Source organism: Coptis chinensis, chromosome 3, assembly GCF_015680905.1.
Source record: "Coptis chinensis isolate HL-2020 chromosome 3, ASM1568090v1, whole genome shotgun sequence".
NCBI lineage: Eukaryota > Viridiplantae > Streptophyta > Magnoliopsida > Ranunculales > Ranunculaceae > Coptis > Coptis chinensis.
Window position 1 is genome coordinate 110,354,058 of NC_141458.1, and position 24,572 is coordinate 110,378,629.

Sequence of the window (24,572 nt, forward strand, 5' to 3'; positions counted from 1 at the left end):
ATCACGCCCTCTATCTCATTAAGGATCCAAACAACTAATGTGACTATATGAGATAAGGAGAATGATATACTTGCAAGCAGTTGCAGAGAAAATGCCTAAGCATTTAATGATATGGTAAAAGTAACCATGAATGTGCCAGCCATGTATAATTGATGTTCCATTTGGACGGGGTCCAAACATGGCTGCAAATGAATCTACTATACGCTAAAAACGTGGTAGACCTATAGGATCCAAAGAGAGTGCTCCTAGGAGAGGAGAACTGAGGAACCATCTTGTCCAAATAATAGCCAGGTAATGGCTGGAGCTCCATAAACAAATAATGAAAATGTGCTAATATCCAAATTCACTGAAATGCCTATATATGGTTGCCCATGGAGAGGCACAGGTACCTGAAAATGAAGAAATCGATCTCAATATTCCATGCATGTTCAGGTGAATTGTGGGATAGGAAAGCACTTGTCATAGATGACATATTTAGCTATGGTATAGCTATTGGAACATCAAAGGACAATGATGAAAAATAAATGAACCACGTGTTTTGTCGACAAAGAAAGATTGGCCAATCTGGAATTTGCTATTCAAGCATAATTAAACTCTTTGAAAAACATGGTGTGGACCTATAGTAAAATCCGAGGTTGGATTCAATATAGTAGCAGCAAGTTTGGTTGGTATAAACTTGATTGGGACTCCTAAGGAATTGGAGAAAACTGCTGACTATAGATTTTTGAAATGAAATAGACAAAGCACATGGTTGTGCGAAACTTGGATTTGGATAAGGATCCATTTCGACTAAAGGAAGAACATGAGGAAGTTCTTGGTCTTGAAACTACTCTACTTGAGTGATATTGAAGCATTTATGTATCTAGCACACTACGTACACAAGATCAGACATTGCATTTTCTATTAGTTTCTTATCAAGATATAAGTGTGCACATACACTTAGACACTGGAATGATGTCAAACACATATTGAGATATTTTTATGGAATAACTTGTATGAAACTATTTTATTCTTATGGTTCCACTAATGACTATGATCTAGTTGGCTATGTAGTCTTTGGTTATCTATCTGACCCTCAGAAGGGTCACTCCCAAACAGGTTATGTATTTTTTAGTGGTAATATTGTCATTTGTTGGCATTCCACTAAACTTCCTCTAGCCACTCTGAAATTTTAGCTCTTCATGAAGCTAGTCGTGAATGTGTATGGCTAAGGTTATTAATTAGGCATATTCGTAGTTCTTGTCAATTACCTTCTATAACAAGTGTTTCCAACATTATTTATGAGGATAATGCAGCTTGTATAGCCCAAATTCAAGAAGGATTTAAAAGGAGACAGGACAAAACACATTGCGCCAAAATTCTTTTACACTCATCAACTTTAGAAAAAGAAGCAGATTAAGGTCGAGCAAGTTCGCTCTAGTGACAACCTTGCTGATTTCTTCACTAAATCACTACCAAAGCATATATTTCAAAAGTTTGTATATGGGATCGGCATGCGCAGAGTTCACCACCAAACCATGTAAAGACTTGTCTTTATCAGGGGGAGTAATAGAACAGGGGGAACATCCTAAAGAATGTGTCCCAGGACATATGCACTGTACTCTTTTCCCTTATCTAGGTTTTATCCCACTGGGCTTTCCTAGTAAAAGTTTTAATGAGGCAGTATAAAGCAAGTCACAATGATTCTGAGTAATGTTGAACTCTTTTTCCTTCGCTTTGGTTTTTCCCACTGGATTTTTCTTGGCAAGGTTTTAACGAGACAACTGTCATTGGATAGTTATAGAGCATCCAGAAGAATGCTACAAAAGATGCATCCACCACAATTTCCACATGAATGGTGGACATCTAAGGGGGAGTGTTATGAAATCCGTGGGCTTATATGGATGCCCACCATTGATATGTGTTTATTCTGATAATCTTATATCTTGGTGTTTATCTTGGTAATCTTTTATCTTGGAATGGAGGTTACCTAGTTGTATATAAAGGTAACCTCCTCCCATTAAGACTCACCTCAATGAATAAGAATTCTCTCTATCTCATTCTCTCAATGATTCAATACATGTTAAGTTAATGTTAAGTTAGTGTGGTGTTCTCTCCAAATCGGTTTAATTCTAACAGTGGAAGGGATGTTCATCTATCCTATTGGGCTTTATTGTGACACCGTTATGGGAAGGCCCACGGACACACTAAATTTGTAGGCCCATGGAATTTATTTTGATCTCACACTAGTCCCACAACAATAGGTGAGTCCTTATTTGACTTGTGGTTTTGAGACCAAATTTTGGCTCCAGTGGCGGATGATCGCATTGCCAAACCATCTCTTTCTTTCTCACTAAACATTCTTCTACGTTCTCACAGACATTCTATCAAACACAGAAACACTTGTCCCTCCATTTAAACAAAAACCCATTCTCATTCTCATTCATTCTTCCTCTCTTTGTTTATTGACCAATGGACTCTCAGGTGATGGTTGCTCTTGCTCTCTCACTTGTTGGTGGTTTAAGCACATCATTAGGTAATAATAATAATCTTCTTCTTTCAATTTTTATAAAGCTGCTTTACCTCAAATGTTTTTTTTTTTTTTGGATTCTCAGGTGCACTTTTTGTAATCATTAGTGATGCTCCCAATTTGAAGATGCTGGGCCTTTTACAGGGGTTTGCTGCAGGGCTTATGCTAAGCATTTCTTTTCTAGACTTGGCGCATAATGCTATGAATTCTATTGGCTTTTTAAAAGGCAACCTTTGGGTAACTATTGTTTTATTGTGATAACTAAAATATTTGCCAATATTGTTTTGTTGCATAACTTTTCTTTGCAGTTCTTTGCAGGTGTCATATTCTTTGGCGTTATTGCTAATTTTATTCCGGAACCAACACTTGCACCTAGTGTCGATGCCAAAAATAAAAAGGTAAATTCGGAGCTTATCCTTTTAAAGAAACCAATGAGTTCATTCATGGAGGTCTTTCAATGTTCAATAATGATATATTTTTTTTCTTTGAATTTACTACATTTTATTCTTTAAATAATAGAAAAACGATGATGGGGGAAAGGACGTTATGAAAAAGCATCGCCGCCAAGTTCTGTATAGTGGAATTATCACGGCTATTGGTATACTTTCCACCTCATTAAACCGTCTTGCTTGTTTGCGGGGTAATATGTGGACAAATGATTACTCCTTATTAGTAATTAGGAGTTTGTTAGCTATTGATTCTATTCTTTCAAAAGTTGTAAATCAAAGCCCGAGTAATCTTCTGGTGCATAAAGATTGTGTCAGTGTAGCCCTCAATTGAATTTCCTTGTTCCGGTCTAAAAGAAAAAAGAACAATACAAAAAGTATTCTTTCTCCTCATAGCAGTACTTTTCTTTATCGATTGGCTTTTTAGGAAAAAATTACAGTAGTCTTTTTATGTTATTTTATCATTGAACTTTAGGCCATCTCTTCATATGAACCTTTTTTATTACACATTAATCCAATTCATTTCTAACAATCAAAAGGACCAAAAAAGGAGACAATTACCCTGACTACGAGAGTTGCTGCCTATGTATATATATGCACACTTTAATGTTACATTTGACATGAAACTCTTTAACTCTTATAAATTGCAGGAATAAGCTTGCACAATTTTCCAGAGGGAATGGCAGTTTTCCTTGGGTCAATGAAGGTACCTCTTAAACTCTTACAATTTTCTGAAGTTATATGTCAAATTACAGAGGAAATCATTAACCAAATTATATACATTTAGAATATGCATCCAGTTCTGCGTTTATTTTTCTTGCAAAGGCTGCATTTATTGGATAATTTGTTTTCAAGGAAAAGGAAACTTAAAGTACTATATGTAGTTTAGAATTGCATTACCCAAAACAGAGGGTTTAATAAATACCTCGCATGTTGGATAATGATATAATATAAATGTTCGATCATGAAAATCTCTTCATCCATGCAGTTTTCGAGTTGATATGGTGATTCATTTTTCTTTCTTGCCATAAAGGCATTTTTTTCTTTTTTTATTGTTGTTTTTTTGTGCATACTTATTTGGTTTCTCATATTTTCTATGGTGTGACTGTGGTCATTGTCCGATAATTGATCAAGCCTTTAGGTTATCATGGTCTTTAGCGGTATAATTGGAATAAATTTGTACTGTACTTCTCCTTCTTTATTTTGCTTTTAGGGTTAGATGGTATTGACTCTTAGTATCTTGCTAAGGGTAGTCCATCTTTGTGTACTTGAAATACTTTTCTTTCTTTTTTGTGTAATGGAATTGCATTCTACTGATAAAATAAAAGGTTACTGTAACATCATGTATTTAATTCGTGTAAGATATGAACTCAGAAAAGGAAAAATGAAAAAAGAGAATAAGGGGCAAATTGGTCTTTGAGTTTTCTAGAAGTGGAAGAGCAATGAAGCTTTGGGTTGTCCCTATCACTGTCTCATAAAGAGCACTCTAGCAATCTGGATCTCTAGCTTTAAGCCTTTAAGCTTTAGGTTGGCTTAGTATGATACTCTTATCATGAAAAATAATGTGTTTAGGTACTCATGAAGCACCATTGATTAAAGACTGAACTTGCTAATTGATACATTTTAAAAACAAGAGTTAGTGTTACTGAAGCTCATAAGTGATGTAAAGCTGTCTATATGAACCTGTAAAGGCATGGGAAACTCGTCACAAAGATCTTTGTAGTGATCATCTTTCAATTAAGTCTAATCAAGTATGAATAATACTTTATCTTTGTTTGAAATTTTATATTATCTACATAAAAACTCATAATCACAAACATAAGTTTTGGAAAGGTATCTACACTTTATCTTTACAATCAACATGCATTGTTTTGCAAACTATAACCTAGGAACCTTGGATATGGTTTTGTGCGTCATTCTTGTTATGGAAAATCATCCAGCAACCAAGGATGTGTTATAAATTTTAAAAAAAAAAAAAAAAAAAAAAGATTTCTAAGTTTTGGAAACATTATGCACTTTTATCTCTAGTATTGAGATGCTGCTCATATTACTTGTGAATCTCATATTGTAGGGACTTCGAGTTGGTCTTAACTTGGCCTTGGCTATTGCTTTGCACAACATCCCAGAGGTATGTAAGTTCAGTGGTTATCGTATATATATTTTGTTCTTTGTTTTTTGTTTTTGTTGAAAAATGAAATCAATGTTTTATCGTATGTCAAGTTAAACCTTTCTTTGGTGCCTATGTCATGGTTATTTCACATTGAGAAACATGTCTGAATATCTTTTAAACGATTTCAATCAAAGGATGAATCTGCATCATGTTTGATATCCAATGATTACTACTCCGAGTTAATGAATGATTTATCATCATTTTTTAGTCTCCAACATTCTTGTGCAAAGTGGCGCAAAATGCAATGTGAGATAGTCTTCTTTGGAGATGATAAATGATTTTGCAATGTGGCAGTACAGACCAAGGACTGTTAAGGCGGTGAGAATTGAAACTGATGCATCTAGGGTTTACAACCCTTGATTTGATCCCCAATTGGTTTCTACACTAATAGGGATTTTGAGAACCGTGTTCTATTTTGATGTTTTAAGCATAGGTTACTATTAGGCTTAATTTTAATTCCGAAAGTTAGGTATTTTAAATTCCAACTGGAATTAGAAGGCTAGCTTCTAAACTCATTGGTTCCTTTTGTCTACATATTGAGTTGTTGGCCTTTCTCCATAGTTAGAGGTGATGATTAATGAAGGTTGAGTTTGTAGAAAGGTTTTCTATGTGTGAATTCTTTGTGTGCAGTGAGAGTTAAGTATTCTTCACAAGGAAGAAGATTGTTGAACCCCAAAATCCACATAGGCTTTGGAGTTAGGTTCCAAAATCATATCTTTGGACAGACTTGTTCATCAGAAACCCTTATAAATAAATAACAATAATTAGCCTCTCAATGAAGGAGGCCCTTCATGCAAAAAGCATCATCCCCATCATTGCTTTTATGGCCTTATTATTTGTCCATGTAGGCCTTATCCCTTTTACTATACCGTGATCGATATTGTTGTTTTGCTCACATGGTCAAAGTTCAAGTTTACATTGGTCTTGTTATTCATGTGCAACTAAAGCTCTTTCTTCTTAATTTTTGAGCTAACAATACTCGCCCTTTTTTGTAGTGAATACTTCCTTAAATGAAAACTAATAGTAGTGTACTCAGTCATAATTTTAATATGTTCAGGCTTCTTTTACAGGGAGTTGCCGTTGCACTTCCTGTCTATTTTGCTACTCAAGAGTAAGAGATTTTCTTTGGTCTCTTTTAATTTAAATTTATGTGATATTCTTAGTGGCGTTAGAGGGCTGAGTCTGAGGGCATCAATTGGAATGAAAGAAACTTGGTAGGTTAAGTTTTTTTCCCCACTAATCTGTTAGCTTGGGTGTATAAATGTTTTGATATCCAACCTACTCGGCTCAAATGTGGAATTGGGACGGGGTCCTTTTATCATTCTATGTGAATTTCAAGTATCCAGAATAGATATATCAGATTGAAAAACTTAATATGCGATAACGTAAGTTTCGCACTGGACATCTCACATCTAAGTGTGATATGGATTTTTTTTTTTTGTCTTAACATACCCTTATATCTCTGAGATCTTAAGGGATGCCTGACTTCTCGAATACAATGCAAGGTTTATAGCAAAATAAATCTTTATAGTAAAAAGGTCTTGCAGTTGATTAAAATATTGTTTCAAATGTAATCACTCTGCAACTATTTTCTACTTCTTTTCTTGCATGCAACAGCAAGTGGCAGGCATTCAAATTGGCAACACTTTCTGGGTTCGCTGAGCCTCTTGGCGTGGTCATTGTAGGTAAAGCACTGCTCTACAATCTATGCTTGTACACTTGACCAATGTTTTCTGTTTCAAAAAGTTTCCACTGCTTGCATGTTAGACTAAAATACCAAATACCTTCGTAATATTTATCTATTTAGTTTGGTTATGGTAGCAAAACTGAAGCACACAGGAAGTCAAGTAAACATCGTAATTATTATTTTCTTTGAAGATGAAATTGTGTTGTTTACCACAATGGAAGGTTCATGCCTCTAGTAGGACGTGTATGCCTAGAATACCTATATCTTACTTTTCCTTGGGGCTGCACCTGGATGATTTGTTCATGTTGTCATATGATATTTTTCCAGACTTTTTCCAAATGTTTGACCAATATGAAGAAACTTAGATGTTTGCACCATTTGAAATAAGAACATCTCATGGTTTAAATCATCTATTCTTGGTCTTTACCCATCCAACTATTTGTAACCATGTAATATTATGGGTGATAACAAACAATAGTAACTTACTATACAGGTCAAGGATTAGCCTGTTTATGTTAGGGATGTAAATCATATGTGCTAAGATTCCAGCAATAGGGTTGTGATCCAGCAATGCGGGAGAAACTTTTTGAGCTAGAGTTGAGGATAAAAGAAAGCTTCAGGTAGATGGTCAGTAGAGCATGATAGTGTGAGGAGGTTGCGATGAAATTCTAGTCGACACAGTGGGTGGCTTAAATTGACCATATGAGTGAAAGAGCCTGTCCTGGGAGTTCGTTGGGTTAGGTGTCACTATGGTTCTAACCTTCTTGGTCCTCTTTAGTTTGATGCTATCTCTCACCCTTGTCCTTGTATCTCACTTGCATTCCATTAAATTTTTTCCTTAACCGATAAGAAAATATATTTTCAATAAACAAGAATTTTTGGAAAATAGTTCTTTATTATTTGTAAGATTCTTTCATTGTTTGTTCACTTAATTTCTCTCTTGCAGCTTACTTATTCCCAAGCAGTCTAGATCCTGAGATACTTGAAGGCTTGCTTGCAGCAGGTTCGCATTACTAATCTTCCTCTCTACTATCAAGCTATGCAACAAGGAAACTCTATTATCTGGGAATGTCTGGTGTCAGAACTCAGAACTGTGTCATAACATAGTTGTCACACAGGATTTCTGTATCAGATTTATTGCCTTAATGGTGTCGGCATGTCTTTATCTCTATAGCCAATCCTTGTATTTAACTTGAATGTGTTGAAATTACCACGTGCTTTTTTGCTCTGTATCAGTTGGGGGAGTGATGGCATTCCTTACATTACATGAGATGCTGCCTTTGGCATTTGATTATGCTGGTCAGAAGCAAGCTGTTAAGGCTGTATTTCTTGGGATGGCTTTTATGTCCGCCAGGTAGTTCTTTTCTTTGAAAAATATACATATAATCTCTCAACGGTTTGGTTTTTGGAAGTCAGATGTAATAGGTTTAAAGATACCTGTCACGTAGGGATGTTAATATATGCCTCTGTAATAGGTGACTGGTATATCAAATGTTTGTTGTAAACCAAGTGTACATGATACAGAATATCTATGCTGCCCCTTTACAAACTCCAAATTTTCTACAATAACCCTTTCTTCATTTCTTTGCTCTGCGACCATACTCTCTCAGTTTGAGTTCATTGTTACCCTGTGAAAATGGATCTGATGTTTTAATTGAGAAGCACCAAAGTTCATACCTAGTTGCTCCGTCAATATGCTTAATTTTGCCATTTTAACATTTCCTACTTATATTCTTTTGTGCTATGCAGTCTTTATTTTCTGGAGATCAGCTTGCCAAAGGAGATCAGCTTGTAGCTGCAGAACTCAAAGCATTTGTACATTTAAAACAAACATTTCAGGCTTCTGGTCTGCCCTTGTATTCTTATTTGTCAGAAATTAGCGTACACTGGGTAGTTGCAAATCAATTCAATGATGTTGTTACGTGCCCAATATTTATTTCATGTTAATTTGGTTTTATATTAATCTTATAACTGATAATGTCATTGCAAAATTTGTGTACCTTTTGGTGCTTTTTTGCTTACGGGAAGTTGGCCTGCGTGAATGTATTTGTGGATTTCAAGGATCGTTGAAGTCCAGTGTGGGAGTTGGATAAGAACGACTGGAATTTTCTGTTAGCCAAGAATCACTTATTTTTGGGATACTATCATTTTGTGTCTATATATGTCTAGATCTGATTTTATATGCTACGTTTATACGTTTCATTCTTCTGCTACTACAATCATGAATAGAAGATGGAATCAGAAGACTATATAGTAGAGATATTTCATCATCTTCCTGTAAAATCACTTTGTAGGTGCAAGTGTTTATCAAAGAAATGGAACCGTTTCATCTCTTAATTAGAACTCTTCTTTCCATCAAAGCCACTTATCAAGAATGAAAAGCCCTTCTCCTCTCTTGTTAGGTTTCTTCTTTAATAAAAGCCACGCCAATCAAGTTAGATTCTTGCCTACTTGTACTCAAGGAAACACTCTCTTTTGATGAATCCCTTAGTTTCCTTGGTCATGAAACACTCCACATTGTGGTCTCTTCCAATGGGTTCTTACTCTGTTCTCTTGAAGAATTCAATCCCATGAGCTACTTTATTTGTAACCCAATTGGGTTGCTCTTCCAAAACCCAGCATGACAAATGAAATTGTACCCACTGGTTTTACGATCTGTCAAGGCAATTAACCTTCTTTAAATTTGGTGAATTACAAAGTGGTGCGAGGTCTATGGCCTAATAATCCCATACATTTATGATTTATCGTATACACTATAACCATTGAGATCTTCTCTTACAAGTCGTTTGAGTGGAAAGTTTTGCATATGACTTGTCCTTTTTCTTTTTATATGGTATGGGAACAAACCTTTTGTTTGACGAAAAAAGGGGAGGCTATCTACCGTGGTGTCGTCGTGTTTGATCAAAGGAAAGAACACTTGCAGCTTGTTCCAGTTCCAGGAGAAAAGCGGGGATGTGATTGTTTTAGTCAGTCCGAAGGACTTACTCTATTTGCGAGACATGAAAATCGAGAGCTTGAGATATGGCCATATGGGTGCTCGGAGAGAGAGATGATAGTATATACTATGTAGTATAAAGGCGGCCTAGAGATAACAACCACATCTGTATCATGAGATTCATCCATTGAAGCCTATGGTCAAGTGTGATGTGGAAAATTCAAGAACGGAATTAATTTCTGATTTGGCTGCCCATGGTTGGTTGGACGTCGAGTTACTTTTTTTTTCGCGTACGTGTGGCCTAATTGGCCACCTTTCTTCCGAAGTTTACAACAACAGCAGGACATCAAGTAATACAATTTCTATTCCGTTCATCAACACTTACCTAATACTTAATAGTCTTGCGGGATGTTAGCTTCTATAATTTTGTTAAGCCACAACTTTGGTTACGTCCCTCTTGAACATCCTGAACACTCAATATAATCATCCATGACTATCGCTATTAGCCTATTACATCGTCTTAGAAAGTTTATTTCGTTTTGATTGCAACCAAAATGATAGTCAGAAGCCAATTCATGGTGATAGTTTCTGCTAGTGTATCGGATGAATTTTTTTTTGGTCATGTGGACATTATATCACATGATCACTAAACCATTTCATTCAATTTTCACGCTTTATCTTCAACGGCAATTGTCAATTTAAATTTTAAGTATGGAGTACTCTTAAGTATGTGATGGAACGTGAGCTACTAATTGTTGTGAGTTTAGATGCCTAACTTGAAATCATCAAAGAACATAAACTAGAACAATTGTCTTGGCTCGGATGTTGCATGTTTTTTTTCTCTTTGGATTTAGAGATGTAGACACGCCATAACATATCAATGCCATTTTAAAGAAAAAAGGAGTTTTTTTTTTTTTCTCTCGTGTAAGGCGCGCACTTATGTATGCATAGACAATGGCGCGCCTGCGCTTATTCTCTTTGGCAAACGATTAGGTTGTTAGGCGTGCACGCACTCGACTTTTAATGTCTGGCCAAGGGCGCGCCCCACCGTTTTTCAGCACGACTTCGACTGTTTTCGGAAACAGTATAAATATAAAATTTTTTCTGTAAAAACTTAACCTAACCAAAAAAAAAAAAAGATAAAGATTGTAAGAGAGAAATTTTTAGTAAGTTAAGTGTTCATTCTTTGTGAGTGAATTGAGAGCTCTTGTAATCTGTTACTCTAGACATTTAGTAAAACTTGGAACTTGCTAGTGTGGACGTAGGCAAATTGTCAAACCACGATATATCCTTGTCTTGTGGTTGGTTCTCTTTTGTATTATTATATTTACTTTATATGTTTGTTAAATTCTTAATGAGAAGCGTTGGAACTTGCTAGTGTGGACGTAGGCAAATTGTCAAACCACGATATATCCTTGTCTTGTGGTTGGTTATCCTTAGAGGGTGTTGAAGTCTTGTATAGAGCGAAGGATCAATCATTGTGTAGGGTTGATCTATTTGTAGTGGATAGCATTGTTTCCGCATTGATTTATTCATAACAATTGGTATCAGAGCGGGGTATACGACCTAGGATTTTGAGTTTTGGTGAAGAACCATAGTGCTCAAAATTTGCGTAGACAAAGTGTTCGATAAAATTCCTGAGTGAGATACTTTTTTGGGTTATTGTGTGTGACTTGAAAAAAAGGCTCCCAAAATGTCAAATGCTATATTTGAAGTAGAGAAGTTTGATAAAGAAGCAAAAGAAAAGACAACGAGGGTGACTTCCACAAGCAAATGGAAGGGTAGTTCGAAGAAGCCTTCATTCAAAACATGTACGGTGCTACAATTGCAAAGAAAAAATGCATTATCTATGTGATTGCCCTAGTCCGAAAAAGAGTAACAAGATGAGTGGTAAGTTTGAGAATGAGAATGTTAGTGAAGCAAATATTGCTTCCGACTTCGATAGGGATGATGTAAGTCTTTCGGTGTCTACACAAGACGACCACATGACCGAAAAAGTGGATTTTTGATTTCGGTGTTCCTACCACATGTGTCCAAATAGGAAGTGGTTTGCTACCTATGAGAACTTGAGTGGAGGTTCCATTTTGATGGGTAATGATGTTGCTTGTAAGACAGTATGAATTGGAATTATACGGGTCAAAATGCATGATGGTGTAGTGAGGACTTTAACCGATGTGAGGCATGTTCTTGAGCTAAAGAATAACCTTATTTTTCTTGGTACTTTAGATTCCAAAGGCCACAAGTTTGTGAGAAATGGTGGAGTCCTAAAGATCCTTAATGGCTCTTTAGTCATTATGAAGGGTCAAAGACATGAAAACTTGTATACTTTGTTGGGTAGTACAGTGATAGATGATGTAGCAGTGGGTACATATGGTGATGATTCTGAGTGCATAAAATTATAGCATATGCGCCTTGGGCATATAAGCCAAGCTAGGGGATTGTCTGAGTTGTGCAAGCGAGGGCTACTGAAAGACTTGGAGAAACCAAGTATGAAATTTTGCGAGCATTATGTCTATGGAAAGCAGTGTAGAGTCAAGTTCGGTACAAACAAACACAAGACGAGAGGCATCCTGGATTATGTGCATACGGATGTTTAAGGACCCTTTAGAGTGGCTTCTAAGGGAGGTAACCGATATTATGTCTCTTTCATCGATGATTATACACGCTATGTGTTGGTATATATCTTGAAGTCCAAGGATAAAGTTTTCGAGACATTTAAAAGGTGGAAAGCAATAGTTGAGAAACACACAGAAAGAAAGGTGAAGACTTTGAGGTCTGATAATGGTACTGAATATACCTATAGTCATTTCAAGGAGTTAAATGGCGCAATGGTATTGCAAGACTCTAGGCATGCGATTCCGTGAGAATAGGTTAAAGAAAAGAATGAACACCTTATGAGAAAGCTAAGTGTTTGTTTTCCAATGGCAAAGGAAACCAAAGATTATGATACTTGGCCGCCATGGTGTGTTTTGTATAATATATCACTACCATATGAAGGAAACACCTTTGATCCTAAAGCAAAGAACCGGTGATTATGATACTTTCTTGCGGTTTAGATCTAAAAAGGATACCATATGAAGGATGGTGATTGAGAACTAAGAAAGTTATATTCTTGGGCTATGAAAAAGGATGAGGTTGTGGTTTGAGAACCACAAGTTCGGTGCTACATTTTGAGAGACTTCGTGGAGAAGGGTTGGAAATAGTGGTGATTCTATAAAATCTCAAGTGATTGAGATGGAAGCGTCAGAAGATGTTATAGAGAGTGAGGTTCTTAATGAAAGAACTATTCAACAAGAAGTAAAGCTACAACAACCTGAGCAGCAAGCTTTGGCTAGATCAAAGCCAAAGAGATCGAGTGTGAAACAAGTTATGAAGTATGGGCATGATAAGCTAGTGAAGTATTATGGTCAACCGGACTCGGTTGCCTACACACTGAATATCGAGGGTGATAAATCAAACGACTTCAAAGAAGTTGTTAGAGATGGTCATTGCAAAGATTGGTCGGTGGATATGCATGAAATGGTGGAGCCTCGTGACAAGTTTTGTACTTAGGAATTTGTTTCATTGCCTACGGGCAAAAGGGCTTTGGGTTGTAGAAAGTTCTCTATGGAGTTGAGTTCCAATATTGGTTGGAGGTACTCCACAAATGGTGGAGGCTCATGCATTGTTGATTGATGTCTTTCGTAGGCATAACCCTTCGTGGGTGTGATTGCTCTTTGTGAGCATGACTTTCTGTGAAGATAGCTCTTTGTGGGCACGACGTGCTCTTCACGGGCATGACTCTTTGTGGTGGCTTTTCTTGAACAAGACACTCTTTGTGGCTCTTTGTGAGCAAGACACTTTTTGTGGGTGGCTTTTCGCGGGCATAACCCTTTGTGGGCATGGCCCTTTGAGGCAGTTGACGACGAGTTTCGAGACTAGTACTTCTTGTTGGATGTGTTCGGTTCGGTTTTATGTATTAAAACCTCACCGAGGTGGAGAATATAGAGAAAAAAGAGTGTTTTTTTTCTCTCGTGTAAGGCGCGTCCCACCGTTTTTCAGCACGACTTCGACTGTTTTCGGAAACAGTATAAATATAAATGTTTTTTTGTAAAAGCTTAACCTAACCAAAAGAAAGAAAGAGAGAGATTGTAAGAGAGAAATTCTTAGTAAGAGTGTTCATTCTTTGTGAGTAGTGAATTGAAAGCTCTTGTAATTTGTTATTCTGGATATCTAGTAAAGTTTGGAACTAGCCAGTGTGGATGTAGATATATCCTTGTCTTGTAGTTGGTTTTTTGTATTATTATCTTTACTTTATATGCTTGTTAAATTGTTAATGAAAAGCGTTGAGATAGTACTTGGAGGGTGTTGAAGTCTTGAATTGTCTAGAGAAAATGGTCAATCTTTGTATAGGATTAATCTATTTGTAGTGAATAATATTGTTTTAGCACTGATTTATTCACAACAGCCATAACACTCTTACTTAGTATTTAAACTCTCGACAGATGAAACTGATATTGCAACATTTTCGGAACTTTCGCTTATCAGAGTATTAGATTATAAGAATGTAATGTATATTTCATGTTGAATTGTTGATTACTCAAAAAACCAAGAATAAAGGCATGAACAAAAGTTACAGGGGAGCAAGAAAAACGTGTAATTCTGAGACCCAATAGTGCAAAAACATATTAAAACCTCAAGAGTTGACTCTGTCACTCTGAAGTTTGAAGTTTGAAGTTTGAACAGCTACTTGTACATTTGTTCCTAACACACAAAAAGCTGTGCATAGTCAATCACGACTTTGGCAGACAGAATGAAAACGGTCATTAGCTTTAAAGTAAATTAAACGCATTTCATCAGCTTTCTTGACACGCCTATTTAGTCTGTACACAGACTACTTTCTCTACGTTTCCACCTAAATAGTATTTGTGTTCTATAAGTCTATGGATAGAACTAAAACGCATGCCCAGCAAAAAAAAAAAAAAACGTCCGAACTCGACTGTGATTGGTTGATAAAAATAAAATAACAATTCAAACTCTCTTTCTATCTCTCTCTCCTGTTTTCTCTCTCTAAACCAACCAATCAGTCGATTTCGGATGGTTTTTTTGTGCTGGATCATGTGGTGTAATCGCCCCCTAAGTCTATAACACAACAAAATATATATCGATAAGAATAATCAAACACAAAGAAGATTAAATGAAAAGCATTGTGCATAGATGGGAATTTGAGTCCTGTACTCTATAAGAAAATTAGATGGGTAGTATAATAGTATATGGGTAATTGGACGTACATCTCAGACTAAGTATAGAAACAAATCCTTCGTTTCAACTGCATCCATAGCCTTGTTAGCACAGCTACCACTCACAAGCTGATTAGAGACATCCGATGTATTATTCTGGTTGTTGTCGTTGTTCTTGTGGTTGCCTTGAACGTTTGAAGGAGGGTGGTAATACATCCGAGCCGTTTGAGGGCAGTGTGAATGGAATCTAGCCGCAATTCTCACCCCCATGTCCAATAACTCCACATACTTCGACATTTTTCTAGTTAGCTATATCTCTTTTTGTATGTTGCTTCTCTGTGAAGGGCAAAATAAGAGAGAAACAAGGAACAGAAGTATCAAACGAAGGTTAAAGGAAGAAGGTATTGAATTTAGAATACGTCCCAAAGGTTGGAACCCATGCAAAAGGGAAGAAAGAATGCTTGTCAAAAAATACAAGAGAATATGATTATTTATAGCCTTGGCCTTCTAAAGCAAGGCCCAAAATTTCGATATCGGTTAATATATCGGTGTACCTAAAAACCGAGATATATCGGATATATCGGATATCTCGGATATCCGTTCACCCTAAATTATCGGATACCGAAACCGGATATCTTGGACGATATATGATTTGGACAATATTAAATTTTCGGTGAGGTTTCAATTTCTAGATCTTTTATTTAGGAAACGCATTAGTTCGGAAAATATATATATATATATATATATATATATCGAAAAATCGGTTCGGTTTTATCACATTTTTTTATACCATATCTCTCCTACAAAATGAGTTCTAAAGTTATCTAATAATTTGTGGATATAATTATTTGGACCAAGTGCGGTTTCGGTAGATCTTTTTTTAGGAAAAATTAGTTAATTATATATAAAATCGAAAGAGATTATTCATCACATTTTTATACCATAGTTTATACCACACTCTTTAAAACCCGGCTAATAATTTTGGATATAAAACCCGTTTTAAATGTTTTTTTTGAAAAAAACGCGTTTAAAATGTTTTAAACGGTTCCAGTTTAAAACCGCGTTTTAAAAACCCGTTTTAAAAGATTTTGAGCGTTTTAAATCCGTTTAAAACCGAGATTTTGAAAATCTTTTTTTTTTTTTTTTTTTTTTTTTAATAAAAGAAAACACGAAGAAGAAAAAGGGGTTTTGGAGTTTACCTTTTTGAAGAGTGGGCGTTAAATTGACTTATTGAGACAATTATATTTTGCTTTGGACTATTAATAATTAATTAGAAATTTTAAAGTTATTAACTTATTTCTAAAACTTAATTATGCCATTATGGTTGGTAATTAGTAGTATCTTATTTAGAGTCGTGTTTTGGTATTGAATTTAAAACTTCTAGTATTTGGATGAGTAATGATAATTTGATACTTTCATGTATTTGAATTTTCTTTTATTTTTATTATTTTTATTTTATCTGTCAATTATTTTTTCCACTCTTATAAAAAAAATCAAATTCTTTATCTATTATATTCTTTATCATCGGTTTTTACCGTTTCTTTTACGTATTATACGTTTTAAACCCGTTTTTTATGCCCCGCATTTTTTTACGTTTTTTTTTTTTTTTTTTTTTTTTTTTTTTAAAGGGCGTTAGTTTAAAACACGAACTAAGTTTTTTTCAAATACACCGTTTTAAACCCGTACCGTATTTGGTGACAATGGATATAATCTACTAATCATAGATAGCATCTACACAAAAATTTATCTTATTTGAAAATCTCTATTCTAGTTAAAAATCATTGTCAACTTTGAATTTTTTTTAACGGCTCAGATTATTCGATTTTGCAATCATCTTTTGACATAGTTAAACATTATCAAATGAGTTGAAATTTTATAGAGGTGATCTTCATAGTTAGTTGAACACATCCACAAAAAACTAAGTTATAATTCGCGTTGTAGGTGAAATTATGTGGCATGGTATAAACTATGGTATAAAAAATATTGTAAACAGAACACCGCCAGATATATATATATATATATATATATATATATATATATATATATATATATATATATATATATATATATATATATATATATATATATATTAAAATTCGTTAAATTCTAAAATTCACTGATTTTGACAAATATCGTATTTTCTTTTTCACAGCATTTTGTACATGATCCGAACTAAATAAATATCATAGAACACATCCTGTTCAAGGCACACACATGTCGGTTGTCATAAGAACAAGCCAACGCTTAAAAAGTTGCAATGCTGGGATCTTAAGGCATTGTTGCGTGATGCTGCAAAGAATCTTGAGGAGATTTTGTCTGATGGGTTCTAAATATGTTGTACGTATCACACTACCACATATTGAAAAGAATGTTAGCCATTAGTGATTCGACCATTTTCGAAACCATTTTACAGCAAATTCAAGAAAGCAAACCAAATATCTTCTCAATATGTTAGGTCTGCTGGTTTTATCTCGAAATGGTGTAGCCATATATATCCCTTATAAATCAATAAATCAACTTATAAAGATTACGATATTAATTTTTGTCAAGAACGAATGACTTGTGATTTGAATTTTCAAGAACGAATGACTTGAATTTTACACCAAAATGACGCACCCAATATCTTGGTGTCTTTATCAGTAGCTGGGGCCTTGACTTGAAAGAATGACTCCAAGTCTCTAATACGTAAACTGTTCGCCGCACTCTTACTTTGAAAATTGAAATGTGAATGGCACCAATTGCGAACTTTTCTTCCCAGACAAGTAGCACTAATCTCCTTAACTCATCAGTCATCATGCTTGGCGGTCAATATTTTCTCTTTTAATATCAAAATGGAATATGGTCAACTGGTCAACATTCACCTATGTACCGAGAACCCGCCTGCATTAAGGTCTAAACAATTCAGATCGGCTTCTAGATTAATGTTGCTTGTGCATTTTGACATTAAGGTCTCCATGCATAACAGCAGCATGCATTAATCATAAAAGCACTAATCAATCATAGAATTTTTCTTAAAACCATGGACCAAAATATCGCCAATATATCGATAAATCCTAGAACCAATTTTTCTAATATAGAACTTTTTTTTTTCCGATATATATTGGAATTTTTGATATGAAACTTTATATCGTCGATATAATCGATATTTCCGATATAATCGATATATATCGATTGACTTTTTGACCATTTTAAAATATAAATCCGATATTTCCGATATATATCCGATATTTCCGATATTATATTTCCAATATATCCGATATTTCCGATATTTTAAATAGTTTAGACTAGTTACCAAAAAAATGAATATATTCGAAATATCCGATATATCCGATATATATCGGTTTTTGAGTACACCGATATATTGATCGATATCGATATTTTGGGCCTTGCTTAAAACAATCTCAAACTAGAACCAATTTTCCATGTTGGCGCTGTTAATGTTGTTCTTTTTGAGTGAAAGTAGGGAAATTGGTGGAGAGAAAACTGGCTAATGAGGCCCAGCTCTGTATTATTGCTGGCCTGATCGGTAGGCCCTAAGCCTAACTGTCTTGAGTCACTCTTTTCTACTAGACCCGTCAACATTTTTTTTGTTAAGTGTTATATTTGTCTTGATCTAATATCGTAAACCAGCAAATGTGATGTCACTTTCTCATAACAACTAACAACACATCAAATAAATGAAAAATATAGATCTTGATTCTGTTAATAAATAATAAGCAATCCATTTTCAGTATTTCATGGTATTAGAATTTCCAAGGACTTGGCAACCAGCCAACCACACAGTATGTAGATTTTAGTTGTAAATTACCAGTGTTTCTATCGTATTTAGTAACTTGATCAACTCTTTTTAATAAATGGAAGCTTTACCTCGGTGTCACTGTTTTCCACACTCTAAGGGTACTCTCACTGAAGAATGTTTCGTTATCTACCATTCTACCTTGAAAAAAACACACACACATTATCAAACCATTCAAATGATAATGCTCGAGTGTCGGTGACCTAATTTTTCATTTTCTTAATTTGTTTAGTTTTTGTTTGGAACGAACTAAATGGAGAAGTATAAGCATTTTGTGACAACAAGAGCCAAACAATTCCAAAGGTATTAGATGGGCTCCCGCTCACGGGCTGAAAGTAGTACAGTTCAGACGTGAGTGGGTGTGAGTAAGATGTGGGTGCTAGGAAAAGTCCACAATGTGTGGATTCTGTGAGAAAGCAGATCTAGGAAACGCGGAATGCAAGCAAACCACACAAAAATGAAAAATGGCCTCTTTCTTCAAGGGAAGGTGTGTCTTGACCCTTGATATCCCAAAATCAATTACTAGGAGATCTAAATTTTAAACCACAATCAAATAATCATAATAATATATTCAACAAAGACAAGTAAATAAAATGAAACTCACTCTTTCATTCAAAAATAATACGATAAACTCTCCCACATAACAATTTTATATTTTCCCTATTTAGGGACAAGCAAATAATTTTCAAACAACAGAGTAAATAAAGAATTCTTTGGTATCAATTCCATCCATAGCCTTGTTGGAAACATCAGTATTGCCACCAGAAGTATTATTACTATTGTGCTGGCTGTAGAAGTGGAAGTGGAAGTGGTGGTGCTGGTCTTCAACTGTGGAAGGAGGGTGGTAATACATCCTAGCTGTTTGAGGACAGTGAGAGTGGAACCTAGCTGCAATTCTCACCCCCATGTCCAACAACTCCACATACTTAGACATCTCCAACTATCTCTTCTGTTTCTTATATATATATGTTAACTCTCTTTAAGGGAAAATAAGAGAGAAAACAAAGAAGAAAGAATGAAAAAAAATGAAAATAGGTGTTTAAAAGTTAAAATGCATCCCAAATGTTGGAACCCATACAAAATTGCTTTGAAGAGAAGAAGAGGAAAACTCTATTTATAGCCCACCTCTTTAGTCCAATAGTCCACACCCACCTCCCAAAACCCCACCTAGCTTCCTTTCTCTTTCTTTTTTAATTATTTTGGAAACGGTCATTTTGTTACCTACAAATACATCTCAGCCATATTTTGCGAGCTAAAAGTTTGATATGTCAAACTAATTGACTTTGTCATGGGTCAAGGTTTTTTGAAATCAACTCATTAACACACAACCATTCACATTTATTAGCTCTACTATAGTCTATAACTCTATATACCGTATTACTGTATAGCTTTAGGTGTACTAAATTCTTATATTTTGAGTTTTTGACTATTTCTTAACATAACGTGGTTTCAGTTTGTATTAATCAACTCTAAAGATTTTACGGATTCAACTTAATTTTCACTTAATATTAATTATCTTAGGTTGGATTACCTAATAATAAGTTTTGGTGAGTCATTCCATGGAAAAATAAGTTTGCTGTGGATCATTTTGGCCTACGTAAGCTCAAGTTGATAGAGGTTTTTGCCTAACTTTCTAATAATCTTTTAGCAAACACCAATTAAAACGTCTTTCGAGACAAAAGTTTATGTTTGATACTGTGAAGGCCTAAAAGTAGCTCGAATTTGAAGTATGAACATGCTCCAAAAATTACGCTTGTATTGTCAATTTGTCATCAATATGTGTGCATCATTATAGATGTCTTGATTGAGCATTTTAAAAGAGTTATAATTACTGTTTTCAACTAATTTCCGCGTTTGGCATATTCTTTGCGTTTGGTCTATAGGGAAAGTGGTCACGTTGGACTCGTTTATTGAGAGGAAGGGACATATTCTCCGCGTGCTTGTAACGGCGCTACTTAAGGTAGAATTTAAATTTATCTTTGTTGACTCTTATATCTACCCTCACATTTTGTTTTTTTGGTAAAGAACCTTGGTAGCAGTGTAGGTAGCACATGCACATCATAATCTTCTCCATAATCTTTATGTTAAAGTTGTTAACTAAGGACCCACACTTCAATCTCAATTTCTCAATACCGATATGATTAAGCAGTAGTCTACTGAAATTTCAACATATATCAATTGTTTCCAAATTCCAATGAATGCGTCCGTTGTTATAGGAAGATTACATCTTCTCAAAGGGAAATTTGGTTGCCTTAGAAATTTCAGCAAGTATATGCCAACATACTGCCATTCACTGCCAATCTCATAAATATTACAACTTTTATAAGGCGATGTATTTTGTACTTGACACTGTTCCAAGGTTCCAACATAGCACCCTCCAATCAGCCTGTGTTGGTACCAATTAGAATGTCGTGGATTCAAAAAGGGTTCATGCATGCGAAAGTAACACTGGTGCGCCGAAGGGTGTTGGCTATGCCTGTGTAGGACCAAAATGACCATCAGGGCATCAGGCCCCCTCAATTATATAAGTTCAGATGTTCCAAGACTTGCAACCCAATTATTACCAAGAACATGTAAAAATATAGTGAACAAACAACTATGCATGACTATGGTGAATGGTCCATGGAGTATTGGTATCAGCTGTGTTGTCCTCAAATTTGCATTTTCTTCAGCGGAAGCTGATCCCAGAGTCCAACAAAAATTACTCATAATTTGCGTGTATCAATCACAGCCCAGCTAACTTAAGAGTACAATAACATCAACCTATTGAGCTTGTGTTCGATTAATTTGGCGTGATGCCTGGTCTCCGATCCATAGCTAGTAAATTTGCGGACGGCAAAAATTCGATATGGAAATTATTCGTTAAAAATTTGAAATTTTGAATAATAATACGTTTAGAAATTCGGTAAAAAAAAAAAAAAAAAAGGCCAAACATACAATTCGTCTTTTATACGCATATAATACGAAAAAAAACAGATATATTTTGTTGCATTATAAGTTTAGAATGTAATAATTTGCCAAAATTACTCATTAACTATACATACATAACTCAATTTTTCATTTATATTTACTTGCTAACACTTTAGTTTTTCGATATTCTTTAGGTATGGAAGGTTCTAACTTAAGTAAATTTTCAAAACCTTTTATTTTGAAGTTGCATCATATTTTTTATAGTACGTTTCTTTCATTAAAAAAATACGGACTTTATTATTAGGCAATTATAAGCCTGGATCATAGAATTCGTGTATTAATTAATCTCTAGGTTTGAAACGTTCGCCTTATTATTCATATTAGACGTAAAAATGTATAAAACGGGTATTAAACGCGAATTTACTAGCTATCTGTCCAATCTATAGGCTGGATCGGACATTAGGCGCCACACCCCACATTTATTTTGCACAACCAATATAATATGTTGCAACCTAAGTCGCAGCCCACAGAAAAATATAGGCACAAACATATTCGGAAAATTCACACCCAGAGAATTAAAATAACACAAAGACTATGGGGACAGATTGAAATTAATTTTATTTTCAAAAGAATGGTGCAAAGAATATATTTGATATTCAAAACTCTTACTGCTACAAACCTATCTATACATTAATTAGTTGGACTAAATAACTAAATTGTGGATGTCTCATAGAGCTGAGTAAAGAAAAAATTCTGTAGTATCAAGTTCATCCATAGCCTTAAAGTTAGAGACTTCGGAATTGTCACCAGAGGTTCTGTCATGGCTGTTGAAGAGGAAGTAGTTTTGGTGGTCATCAACGTTGGTGGGAGGGTGGTAGTACTTCCGAGCAGTTTGAGGGTACTGAGACTGAAATCTACCAACAATCTTCATCCCCATATTTAGAAACTCCACAAACTTGGACATAACTTCTATGTTATGTGCTAGCTATTTAATTAACTTTTGAATGGAAAGAGAAAAGAACGAAAGATATGAAAAGAAGATTTCAAGAAGGAGAAGAAGAAGGTATTAAAGTTTTAGAATACTTCCCAAATGTTGAAAGGCATACAAATGGCATGAACAATATTTTGTTGCAAGAAGACCAAAATGATGGTTATTTATAATCCCTTATTAGTTGGACACTTTCTACGTTTAGCAATTTCTTTGGCTTTACATTTGTTCTAGAAAAGGCGTCTAACTTGGACTGCTGCTTGAATGCTTCAAATATTCGCCTGGTGGACCGCGACACATTCTTTTGAAAATTTGAAGACAAACAGCAATTCAACATTGGTATTGCGTCACTTTGGGTAAACTGCCAATGGCCAAAGACGAATTTGGAATCTTGATGTTGCAGTATATTCAGCTGGCATATTAATTACCAAGTGTCCAACAACTGGCAGACCTTAAGCTGGCAGTTTTCTCCTACTATAACCTGTACTGGAAAAAAAGATCAAATATGCATTATTTATCTTTATGCGAGGATTTGATGATTTTCTCTGAAAAACAAGAAAATTTTGCCCCCAAGAACATGCTTTGTAGGGAAGTACGCGACAAGTTGTTTCACTTAATTCTTATTCGCTTCGTACAAACAGTAGACGAAATATACTACTAAGACATCACTGTAGTAGACAGAAAACATACAGCATGCGATTCTTTGTTCATATAATTCATCAATCATAATCGCATTTTTTTGCTTGAAGAAAATCTGTAGATTACTGAGTGCATTAGTAACTTGAAGAATACATTTATAATATACTATTGTCAGTCCCTTTCTTGTTCATAATAAATCAAGTCAAGCTGTCAAGGTGTTGGGCTGTTAAACAGACCCAAAAAAAAGTACGTCAAATATTATCGCGTGTAATCATAAAATATCTACCCCAGATTTTTGGGTGCCTAACCAAATATATATCCACTGTATAGGGACATAAGTATCTACGATTAGGACTACCGCGTATACAAAGATACACATATTGCCAATCAAAAAAAAAAGATACACATATTTTGGATGTAGCCTCCATATATTCCTCGTCTCAACATATGCACTGTTATAGTTTCATCTACTTTAGTTAATAAATTGGAAACTTATTGCTGGCGGCAGCGACTGTAGAACTGGTTAGGCTTATTTAATTCAATCTAATGAAACATAAACATGAACAATGTACTTTGATTATCTTTACATGTTTAATCAAAACGATCGGGTAAAACTTATACTAAAGACGAAAACTGAACTGTTCAAGTGCAAATTCTTTATATGGGGATACGTTTTTTCAACTAGTTCATTCTTTCACACACAAAATTTGGATTATCATTCACAATTTTCAGTAATTAGTTATAGAACTGACTTGTTGTAGAACTAAAACTATATATATTGGCTCCGAGACTTCACACATTTTTCTATTGACTATTGTCCATTGAATTTTGATTGAGCAATTTGACGCACATTTGTTTTGTCCATTGAATTTTTGTTGAGCAATTTGACGCACAGTTGTTTTCGGTTCGGGCTCTAGGAATGAAACCGTGCTTAAGACAGAATTACAGAAGTGATGAGAAATTAAAAACTGTTCTGCTAACAATTCTCTTTTCGCTTTAATATACATATGGTGCAATAGAAATGGGCTGAAGCAAATGCTGCATTCCCTTATCGCAGCAAATGTTGACACTTTTTAAGCTCCCTAATGATGATTGAACTCGGTCCCCAAAACTCTGGATCCCCGCATCGAATGGTCACAGCGTCAGAGACGTAGAGCCGTACAGGTACCTAATTTCCTCAGGGCGCATCACATACAAAATTATAGATTCAATCAAAATGTTGACGGTCAAGGCATGTTTGTAGTAATACAAAATGTACAAATTACCTTCCAAC

General features: G+C 35.1%; 1 protein-coding gene across 1 annotated transcript; it reads left to right on the forward strand.

Moving 5' to 3' along the window:
* Positions 1–2,035: 2,035 nt before the first annotated feature.
* LOC147512919 (ZIP metal ion transporter family) lies at positions 2,036–8,742 on the forward strand. Its single transcript, XM_086595919.1, has 11 exons — positions 2,036–2,515; positions 2,595–2,746; positions 2,818–2,907; positions 3,029–3,107; positions 3,606–3,661; positions 5,027–5,083; positions 6,196–6,236; positions 6,743–6,810; positions 7,759–7,815; positions 8,049–8,166; positions 8,562–8,742. The coding sequence occupies exons 1-11, from the start codon at positions 2,452–2,454 to the stop codon at positions 8,605–8,607; spliced, it is 828 nt and encodes a 275-aa protein (XP_086452045.1). The 5' UTR covers positions 2,036–2,451; the 3' UTR covers positions 8,608–8,742.
* The last annotated feature ends 15,830 nt before the right edge of the window (positions 8,743–24,572 follow it).